Below are 12032 nucleotides of genomic sequence, written 5' to 3'. Positions count from 1 at the left end.
GGAAGCGGGGTCACCCGGCTGGACTGGCCCCCTGGGGGGGAAGGAGCTAAGGCGCTTAGAGGACACTAGGACACCTGCCTCTGCTTCTCATCTCCATTCTGATTGCGTCGCACTGACACGGAAGGTTACCGTTTTCTTGATCAGAGCAGAAGTTGCCGCCCTAACTTTACAGTGTGTGGTGCGAACGTAGTCGGCAGCACTTGCTGGTGGTGGGGCTGCTCTGACTCCTCGCACATTATACAGCATATACTTGCCCTCTCCGTACTTACCCGAAAACTCGACAAGCTCAAATGCTGCTCTGCGTAAAGTTTTATCGTTGTATTATTTTATAATTACTTGAATTCCTTTATAATTATATTGATTATTTTATCATAGTTATTTGAACGCCCGTCTCCCACACTGTCTTCAATCTTGACACCCTTGGTTCTAGTATACGCTATCTACAATAGAGCATAGTAGGGTTGATCATTACGGATTCAACTTGAACTGATTAAAGGAAGGTTGATACCATCAAAATAAACATGCTCACAAACATAAAGTCACCACTATTCATATGATCATAAAGAAATAACAGTTTGTTTCCGAAGGCTTAAATGCCTTTTAAATACTTTTTAAAGATGCTGTTAAGAGAAGTGTTACAAATTCCATTAGTAATCTCCTAAATAAGGAATGTTATCTGGATTTATTTTTTCAAATAACAACACTGCAAAGACACATATGGTATTTGACATGTCCCAGACATAATTCTAAAGCACTTTACAGTATTAACTCATTTATCCTTCATGTAAAAGACTGCATCTAAGGGAACTAACTACTGCTCTATTATGTCATATTTTGCCCACCCCATACCAATAAGTGCAATAATTTTAAAAGTGCTTTCTCCTTGATGGCTAATGATTTTGAACATTTTTTCATGTGTCTGTTAGCCATTTGTATGTCTTCATTGGAAAAGTGTCTGTTCATATCTTCTGCCCATTTTTTGATTTATTTGTTTCTCGTGTGTTGAGTTTGAGAAGTTCTTTGTAGATCTTGGATACCAGTCCTTTATCTGTAGTGTCATTTGCAAATATATTCTCCCATTCCGTGCGCTGCCTCTTAGTTTTTCTGACTGTTTCCTTGGCTGTGCAGAAACTTTTAATCTTGATGAAGTCCCATAAATTCATTTTATCTTTTGTTTCTCTTGCCTTTGGGGATGTATCATGAAAAAGGTTGCTTTGGCCGATGTCGTAGAGGTTGCTGCCTATGTTCTCCTCTAGGATTTTGATGGATTCCTGTCTCACATCGAGGTCTTTCATCCATTTGGAGTTTATTTTTTGTGTATGGTGTGAGATAGTGGTCAAGTTTCATTCTTTTGCATGTAGCTGTCCAATTTTCCCAGCACCATTTATTGAAGAGACTGTCTTTTTCCCACCGGATGTTTTTTCCTGCTTTATCAAATATTAGTTGCCCAAAGAGCCGAGGAATTTATGGGACTTCATCAAGATTAAAAGTTTCTGCACAGCCAAGGAAACAGTCAGAAAAACTAAGAGGCAGCCCACGGAATGGGAGAATATATTTGCAAATGACACTACAGATAAAGGACTGGTATCCAAGATCTACAAAGAACTTCTCAAACTCAATACACGAGAAACAAATAAACAAATCAAAAAATGGGCAGAAGATATGAACAGACACTTTTCCAATGAAGACATACAAATGGCTAACAGACACATGAAAAAATGTTCAAAATCATTAGCCATCAAGGAAATTCAAATCAAAACCACACTGAGATACCACCTTACGCCAGTTAGAATGGCAAAAATAGACAAGGCAAGAAACAACAATTGTTGGAGAGGATGTGGAGAAAGGGGATCCCTCCTACATTGTTGGTGGGAATGCAAGTTGGTACAGCCACTCTGGAAAACAGTGTGGAGGTCCCTTAAAAAGTTAAAAATTGAGCTACCCTATGATCCAGCCATTGCACTACTGGATATCTACCCCAAAGATACAGACGTCGTAAAGAGAAGGGCCATATGCACCCCAATGTTCATAGCAGCAATGACCACCATAGCTAAATCGTGGAAGGAGCCGAGATGCCCTTCAACAGATGACTGGATTAAGAAGTTGTGGTCCATATATACAATGGAATATTACTCAGCTATCAGAAAGAACGAGTTCTCAACATTTGCTGCAACATGGACGGCACTGGAGGAGATAATGCTAAGTGAAATAAGTCAAGCAGAGAAAGACAACTATCATGATTTCTCTCATCTATGGAACATAAGAACTAGGAAGATCGGTAGGAGAAGAAAGGGATAAAGAAAGGGGGGGTAATCAGAAGGGGGAATGAAACATGAGAGACTATGGACTATGAGAAACAAACTGAGGGCCTCAGAGGGGAGCGGGGTGGGGGAATGGGATAGACCGGTGATGGGTAGTAAGGAGGGCACGTATTGCATGGTGCACTGGGTGTTATACGCAACTAATGAATCATCGAGCCTTACATCGGAAACCGGGGATGTACTGTATGGTGACTAACATAATAAAAAATCATTAAAAAAAAAAAAAGGTAAAAAGTTTTAAAATACATAAGTCATGAAGATGTAATGTACAGCATGAGTACAGTTAATAATACTGTATGCATACTTGAAATTCTTTAAAATTATTGTGGTGATTATGTTTCGATATATACAAATAACAAATATTTATGATGTACACGTGAAACTTATATAACATTATGTATCAATTATACTTTAATAAAAATGCCATCAAACTAGCTCTGCTATGTTTGACAATAAAGGCAGCTTTTTATACAAAAAAAAATAATAATAAAAAAAATAAAAGTGCTTTCTCAGCTTACTTGTCACCATCCTATTTTTGTCATGTACAGGAAATGTAGTTTTCCTGTTAGTTGATTTAAAATTAATTGCAGTCATTTAAAATAAATTTTTGTCCCTGAGCGGTGATATGTATTTATATTTATATTTGTATTTATGTATTTTAGACCTAATACATGAGAAAAGTTTCTTAAAAGAGGTTAGTCTCATTGCAAGGACAAGAAACCAGTTAAATTGGTGTGACATACACATGGTCCTATGTTAAATGGCTAAATATTAAGTTGCGGTCATTCAGGCTCAGAGGAAACATGACAGAACTTTAAGAACATCGGATCCAGTTCTAACATATTGCAGCAGCCATTTGCAACATAGAATTTCCACCCAAAATACCAATCTTAAAATTTAAAGTTTCTTCAAACTGACATTAAAATAAACTCAAATGTCCATTACTAGGAGGTTGACTGAATAAACTGCGGTATGTCCACACAATGTAGAACTACGCAGGTGTAAAAAAAAGAACTGAGAAATATCTCTATACACTGCAGGGTTTATTATTGAGTGGGCAAAGGATGTGTAATATCCTATTATTCATCTAGGAAAGGGGATATATATGTTATTTTACAAATAGAATAACATTTAAAATGATTGCCTGTAGGGAGAAGGAAGGAATTATGGGTATAGGGACAAAGAAGGTAACTTCTCTGGATGTACATTATATAGAAGTGGCTTTAGAATCATGCAAATATTGCATGTTATAAGACAAAATTTTTAAAAAGTAATCCTTAAAAATTGAAAGTAAAATGAAACTAAATTTAAATGCTATCAGTTGTGGCATATACCACAATGAAGGAACTATCCCAAGTGACTTTGAAACATAATAATTAACACATCCTGGTGGACTCAGGACTAAAAGAATTTTAAAAAATCACAAACTGTTTTCAGGAACCAAACTGTTAGTGGGTATATTGGTTGGGATACATCAAATAGGAGTAAATAAGATGGCATCGTTGAAGCTGAATTTTCTGACATGTGGTATAGATGTAAGCCTGATGAAGTTATATAAAAAACCTACAGTTATGCATTTGGAGGTAATAATATAAATTAACATTTTAGTGCTAAAAATGGATCTCTCCTCCATTATCCATTGAAAAGGCCTAGAAACAACCATCCCTATAGCAAGAAGCACCAGTTGTGCCCAGACTATGGTCTGCAAACATTTCCCATTAAAAGGAACATGTGTTCCATAGAAAAATGGATCATCTTAAATATGGGGCAGGTAATGTACAAGCAGAAGCTGAAAATTCTTTCATGAGGAGGCAGGAAGCAATCAAAGATAATGAGGGCCATATCTAAAGGACTCAGGAACCAATCTGAGAAGGCTTTCTCTGGCCAAAGATAGGATAATTTAAAGCATCAATAAAGGTAACTGTAATGGATTGAAGCACACATATACTTCAATCTTATATTCAAAAAGACCCAACCAATCAACCAAATGCACAAGCCAAAACCTCATTGTTCATCTCTGATGGCAAAAGGGAACCAACTCTTAATGTGAAAACTGGTAAAAAAAGAAAAGAAAAGAAAAAAAGAAACCAACAACCCCCCCCAACGTGAAAACTGGTAAACGAAGAAAATGGTTCAAGCATATTTATCCCATCTTTCCTATATGAATCATGATGCAAGTAACCAAATAGTTGATGAGGTACTTTTTACAAAAACATTCCATACTTAAATATAATAATCAAGTCTTATGTCTGCAATTTTCTTCAAAACAGTGCAGATTGAGATGAAGCACAAGTGAACTAGAAATGAAACAAAATGGGCCATGGACTGTTGAACACTGTTAGAGTTTATGTTAATGAGTATATGGGGATTCATAATCTGTTCTCTCTTTTGTACAAGTTTGAAATGTTATATAATCATTTTTACAGTGCATTACAATCTACGATGCGTTTTAAGCTTGTTGCACATATGTTGACATTTGGAGAGCTCACAGTGTTAGCAAAATGCTGAACTATCAGAATATAGATTATTGGTTATCTGGTATATCCAAATGTTTAAAATGTAATTCAACGGTTCTGAAGTTTTAAGCGAATAAATTTTGACAAAAGTTGACCTTATCCCACGGTTGATCTATACATTTATGGTTTCACAGAAAAGGAGTAAGAGAGGCAGCACTGCATAGTTAATGGTTCAGAGCATGTTCTCTGGAGCCAAACTGCACAAATTACAATCTCATCTTTGCCACTTACCCTATGACCTTAAGCAACTAAACCATTCTTCATTTTAAAAAGCTGATTTGAAGGTAACAGTGCAGGTATACAATCCCTTTTCCAAAATCCTTGGGACCATATGTGTTCCTGAATTTTTTTGTATACAATAGGGTATGCGCATAGTTTACTACTTAACACCTTCAATGTGCCCTGGGTCACACAATATTTCTGCAGCAAAATGTATGAATATTCACACTGAGTGAGATAAAGCCTCTAACTAGCCCCAGGTTTTACCACCAAAGCAGATTCAGCAGCAAACTAATAAAAACATCACCTGTCAGCTTTCAGAGCTTTTTAGACTTCAGAAGAGTGGTAAGGGATTATGATCCTATTTAAGTGAATTCTTTCCATAGCAACAAAGCAAGCACTGTGTTTCCTATAATCAACATGACCACAGATTTTTGAACAATATGTTTTTTAAAAATTAAGGTTGTAATTTTAAGAGACAAATGGATATGGCATTGTGTAAAACTGAAAGAAACACCTCTGTCCACCACTACCTATAAAAGCAACAAGAGTTTAATATTAAGCAAACAGGAATAGCTCTTATTACCCCTTGCTTAGTATTATTTGAAGATTCTAAAATTACATTTACCTTACTTAGGAACAGGGCAAAATGAAGAATAATTTCTGGTAGCACTAACAGCAAATCCTCTGTACCACAATTGTGGACTACTAAAGTATTTTGGGTTTTTTGTTTCAAGAACCATTTAGTATTAGGAAGAAAGAAACAATTTCCATTCTATCTTATTAAAGGATCTTGATTTGCTAAAGGTAAAATGGCTATGTATAAAGGCAAAGTTTACAAGAACTTTTAAGGATCAAAGTTGCAGAGTTCAATATTAAAAGCAATATGAACTCAGAATAACTTATGAATAGAGGACAATTTATTTTATCTATTGTTATTATTTGAATACAGAACTGTTATGACTTTTAGAAGAGTATCCTGATAGTGTTTAAGATTTTTAAAACACACAAATCATCCCTACAGTAATTTAGTTGCAATAAGTAAATTCTCAGAATTGTTTTCCAAAACCATGTCTTCTTTTAGAAAAACTATGCCTAATACTACTAATACTCTTCATAATATAACTCATAGAAAATTTGGGCTTATCCTCATTTTAAAACATGAATTCCAAAGTTATACAAGTCTTATTACCTTCATAAAACAATACTACCTTCATTCATTGGTACCAGCCAGTCTAAATTATGGTAACACTGAAATACATTAATACTATTTTAAAATCTTTATTCAAATCAGATCCATGCTTATTTACATTACCTTTCATTTAGAAATATTTTATCAATCTGTAGTTGAAATCATACTTTTAGCCTTCTACAAAATATGAAATTAAAGTTATAGTGTAAAACTGAATGGAATAGGGGAGATTAGAATTTTAAAGGGAAATAAAAAATTATGATACACTAGAAGAAAATGTATACACACCAGGAAATAGAAAAACAAGATAAAGATATCTATAGTCATTTTCTCTTTTCCCTTGTGGCTTTTTTCTTTTTACTTTTTTTTTTTTAAGATTTTTATTTATTTATTTGACAGAGATAGAGACAGCCAGCGAGAGAGGGAACACAGGCAGGGGGAGTGGGAGAGGAAGAAGCAGGCTCATAGCAGAGGAGCCTGATGTGGGGCTTGATCCCGGAACGCCGGGATCACGCCCTGAGCCGAAGGCAGACGCTTAACTGCTGTGCCACCCAGGCGCCCCAGCTTTTTTCTAAATACTACAAATCATATACTTTTAATAAGCATCTGAATAAAATTTTCAATTCAGAAATCAAATGCCAATTGAGGAATCATGAGAAAAAAAAATTTCACTTGCTTAACTACAGAAACTCATGTTTCCCTAGATCAGAAATTATCTGTATTTAGAATACCTTAAATCACAATATAGACACATTCAATACATTCCCATATGCTAAACAGTGTACAACTGAAACTTCTCAACAAAGAGTCAAAGGAAAAGAAACACTTGTAGTCTCAATCTAGCTTCCCAAGAGTTGGAAAAACACCTACTGTCTGTGCTCACTTGTTTATATATTAACAAGGCTCACACCTCTTTTACTCTTTTTTTATATTTCTAAAATTGTTATGATTCTTAGTTATCTATTTTCTTTTCAAGAGAAACATCTGACTGCAAACTATTCTCTTAACCATTAAAATATAAACATTATTTTATAAAATATGGATAGAGAAGTTTTAATGACCAACAGTAAAATATAGCAATCAATGTTTCAATAGGTATTCTGCCACTTAGTGGAGTTTTTCAAGAAACTTATTCACTACACCTTCTCAACTTATAAATGTATTGAGAGATCCAAGTGTACAATAAATCTATGTGAATATCCATTATTAATTTTTGGATAAAGAACATATGGTAATAATATACAGCCAGAGCCCTAAATAACTGCTTATCATTTTTAAGTTAAATAAATTGAAGACACTTTAAAATTTTAAATTGAACTGATTTTATTAATGTTAATAAGAATTAAGAAAAGAGAATGTTTAATATTATGAAATTGAAAGGTATGAGTTTTATTTCAATCTTTTCTCGACAACTGAAGGTTTTATTCTCTTGCTAATGGATAGTTTAAAAGAATAATTTCATAATTCCTGAACTTCTAGTTTCAAACGCTCGACAATTTTGCAACCTAAGTCTCCTATATTTTCTAATTTTGTACATTTCTTATTGCTATTAGTCTTGTCATTCCTTGTCAGCCCCTGAATATTAAAAAAAAAAATCCCCCCCCAAAAAGTTCAAGCTGACAAAAAGCTATTACACTGTTTTTTACCACTAAAATATAGAAAATTAATTTTATGAATTTGGTTCGCACTGAAAGAATATTTATTAGTGCTACAAATCAGAGATCCAATGACAGAAATACCATCTGGAATAAAAAAGAACAAAAATGAGGTCACTTGAATTGCCCTGAAAAGCATTCCAAATTCTTCAACATGGCTTGCTTGTAGTTACACTCCAAAGTTCTAGTGTTTAAAATTCAACTAAAAATTATATGAGAATTTTTATTTGCAAGTAAAGTCAGCTAAATGACTTTCAGTAATAAAATGTATCAAAATATTTCACAAATCCAAAACACGGCCTGGTTAACTTTTAAACAAAATAACACTTGGAAGAAAGCATAGCTGTTTTTTAAAGCTATTCCACACTATTTTCGTGTGTAAAGTTTTGAGAAAAAATAAAAAATAAATTATACAGAACTGCAGAATGCCAAATTTAAATTAACTCCAATAATTTCTCTACACTGTTATGAATATACTATAATATCAAACATTGATTTTTAATGTGCCAAAAAATAAGGCTTTACAAAATGTGAACAATTATTTTTTAAGAGAAAATCACGGTATTATTTTCACTTTTAATTTTATAGGGTAGTAAAACAATACCTCTTCAAAATCACTCAAATGTCACTGATGAACTTTTAAGATGAACAAAATCATTGTAAGTAAAATTTTTCCACTATCCAATCATGCCTATATAACTAACTGAATAGCTAGAGCTTTCACCAGAGAGGTACCAAAATTTGTACAGACTTAACTGCAGAATCTGGGTGAAAGAAATTCTAAGACCACAAATTTTAAAGTTTAAATCATTTGCCCTTTAAACTTCAGACAGTGTCAGTATGACTTCTACTTTAAAAGAAAAAAAAGTTCAAAATTTAGTAACTGCAGGTTTAATAATTTTTTTTACTAGAACACTTAATGTCCATTTTCATGAAGTAGTAATTAGATATGTTGAAATGTGAAAGATTTCAAAGTTTCAATATGTTAATATCATTCTTTAAATGTCCTTAATATATACAAACACATATAAATTACAGATACAATTAATTATATATTTACAATACAACATATGAACCCTACTCTCCTTCCCTAACCATATTGATAAGAGGAAAAGTAATCTCTGTGCTATTCAAGACCAAAACAAAAACAAAAACAAAAAACAACTGATGCTTTAAAAAATAAATCTTTAAAGAATAGTTTCAAAAATAAAGTTCAAATATTGCACAAAATAATTTAACTGCAAATATTACTATGTACTATAAAACAATTTTTTTCAGTTTTTGAACTCTACAGTAAATTCCACTTTCTAATTCTATAAAAGAATTTATTGGAAGTCTACATTTAGCTATTAAGTGTTTACATTCAGTTTGACAGGAATGTAATTTTCAGAAGTTAACTAAGCCTTTGTCTTAAAAGTTCATCTATTTGAGTCTTGTACATATTTTTTACATCTTCAAGATCTAATCGAAGTTCTTCTGCCTCTTCTGCTTTTTCTCCATACATCTGCAGAATAGTGTTGTATCTTTGATCCAAATCCTACAAAACATGTGTTCATAATTTTTAAAATAACTGTACAAAACATCTTTAATATTATATTTATATTAGAAATGAGTCAAGAGTAAACACATTACAATCTAAATAAAAGTACCTAGTCATCCCTTATAAAAATTAAAATGATATTCCAATCTGATGGAATAAATAGCAATAAAGGAATTATAAAAAAAACAAAAACAAAAAAACCCAAGCCAGATGGCTATCAATTTTATTATATCTCTCCACTAATCTACAATTCTCCCTATATAAAGCTTAATCTGTCTTTTTTCCCCATTCATTAAAACACACGTGATCAAATTTTAATCTCTCTGGTTCATTGTGGTTTAAGTATTACCTGGCATTTACCCCATAAAAAAAGTTGAAAGAAAATACATTCTCATATATGGCTTAACAGTGACTCCTAACACCAAATACACAAATTGTGATGACACATAGAACCATCAATGAACAAAATGCTAATAAGACCATGTAAAAAAGCAGTATTATAAATGAGCCTTGGCCAAATAAAATCCACTTATTTTCCTATTTTGGGGATGACACATGATTATGAAAAATACTTTGTGTAATGTGACAAGAAGAAAATTCCTGAAACTTCCTTACTGAAATATTAATACCGTTTTCAAAGAAATCATTAAAACTTATGCATTTTATATAAACTAACAATATGAAATTTAATGTAACTGGATAAAAATACCTTGGACTCATCCTCTTTTTTAAAGAAGTTATTCATTTTAGAGAGAGAGAGAGAGCGTGCATGTGAGTGAGCAGGGGAAGAGGCAGAGGGAGAGAGAGAATCCTGAAACAGACTCCCTGCGAAGTGTGGAGCCTGACCTGGAGCCCGACAAAGGGCTCGATTCTGTGACCCTGAGATCATGACCTGAGCTGAAATCAAGAGTCAGCCGCCCAACCAACTAAGCCACCCAGGTGCCCCCCTGGATTCATCCTTAAACGAAGAATACTTACTCTTAGCTGAGTTCGAAGTCTGGGTATTTCCTTCACCTTCTCTTCGAGGTCATCATTTTGATTTGTTAATTTAACTAGCTCTTCAGCCATTATTGCACGTGTTTTTTCTAGGTTGCCAATTTCTAGCTAAGAAGTATTACCAGAAAGTAATTTAAATAAAAATATATCTTATTACTACTTCTACTAATATAAATATATGCAATATTATTTTTGGAGAAATAGTATGTCAGCATATAGCCATGAGCTAACTCTTTCTTAAGGAAATGGTGGCAAAAACAAGAGTTTCTGCTCTCTTCAGAGGTTACTGTTTACAGGGCTTACTATGAAAGAAAAAGAACTAAAGAAAATTCAATCATCTGTTTGAAATACCCAGCCCTATATTTTTCTCTAGAGAAAGAGCATATATTTCAGTCATTCTAAATTACTACAGAAATTCAGAGAAATAAAAACATACTTTAACACAGCCCCACCTCTGCTGGTCGTATTGATAGGATCTATCATTACTACCCAAGAAGTTAATCTGGGCCCTCAAGTACAGCACCCTGGGCTACATGAAACACGTATGAAGATTATTCTGATCTTATTTTCCAATTCAAAGGCTTGTTCTTTTAGAGTAATATTTCAACTAACTAAAATCATATAATGAGAATAAAAGGAAGATTTACCTCTGAGCATATCAAGTGCAACAATGAAAATAGGTAAAATGTTTTAACATCTTACCACATCCAGTTTTTAAAAAATAAGGTAAAAGATGGGAGGGTGCTGTCTCCCTACTCATGCTGCTTCCTTTCACGTGCAGGATGTTCTAGTTCTAATCTCTCTTATCTCCTTCATTCCTTCCTCACAAGGGGGAGTGACTTATCTAAGTGGTAAATCTGAGAATAATAAAATGACTATTCAGATTAGCGACGTCCCTTTTTTTAATGTTTGGGAAAAGATGCCTGCCAGTTCTCTGCTCCTAGATGCTTGCAAGTTTTAGCTGGCAGGCTACAACACATAGGGAGGCCCACTCCAGCCCCACATTCACTGTGACAGGGTAGATAAGTCACCCTAATTCTGGCAGTCAGTTAGCAGGCTCATCTGTCTCTCATCTTTGGCTATTTTCTCCAACTAGTCTTTATCATTAATGTATGTGATATATTTTAAACTTCACATGCCATTATTTCACTTTATTTCTCAATTTGCTCAGAAGTGAAGTGGAGATGTAGGGTGCTACTTACTGGGCCCAAAATTTCATTTACTTCTGTAGCACATTTCATTTTTCCAATACCTGTAAATGAGTAATCTCTCCTTCCCTTAGCTTTAGCTGAGACTGTAGATTTTCAATAATGCTGGATCCTGCTCCCATTCTCACAGCATCATAAAGATTATTGCCATTTGCTGATACAGACATTGGTCCAAATGAGTGATCATGAGACTCATCCTATATTAAACAAACCATATACAGTTATTCAGTTATTATAAACCGAGTTCCATGATTAAGGGTCAAACAAAATGGTTCTGCTAATTCTTGCTTTAAAATGTCTGTGACTTTCTCAAAGGCAGAAAATCTTCTCTACTTCCTCAGGGCAATTAGCACTCCTTCATGAATATACAGATGAATTGCCTATG

The 12032-nt window shown here is 33.8% G+C and overlaps 1 protein-coding gene across 1 annotated transcript in view; it reads right to left on the bottom strand.

Annotated features, from left to right (window-relative positions):
• Positions 1 to 7546: 7546 nt before the first annotated feature.
• The window catches only part of TMF1 (TATA element modulatory factor 1), a 30512-nt gene continuing 26026 nt past the window's right edge, over positions 7547 to 12032 (bottom strand). Inside the window, exons 15-17 of the mRNA XM_045808059.2 lie at positions 11692 to 11844; positions 10422 to 10547; positions 7547 to 9440 (exon numbers count right to left, since the gene is read on the bottom strand). Of these exons, the coding sequence (XP_045664015.2) occupies positions 9297 to 9440; positions 10422 to 10547; positions 11692 to 11844 (423 nt within the window). The 3' untranslated portion in view covers positions 7547 to 9296. The remainder of the gene's footprint in view (positions 9441 to 10421; positions 10548 to 11691; positions 11845 to 12032) is intronic.

This window comes from Ursus americanus, chromosome 14, assembly GCF_024610735.1.
Source record: "Ursus americanus isolate L20-20 chromosome 14, mUrsAme1.1.p, whole genome shotgun sequence".
Lineage (NCBI taxonomy): Eukaryota > Metazoa > Chordata > Mammalia > Carnivora > Ursidae > Ursus > Ursus americanus.
The sequence above is the reverse complement of the archived record's forward strand: the minus strand, read 5'-3'. Positions and strand labels throughout refer to the sequence as shown.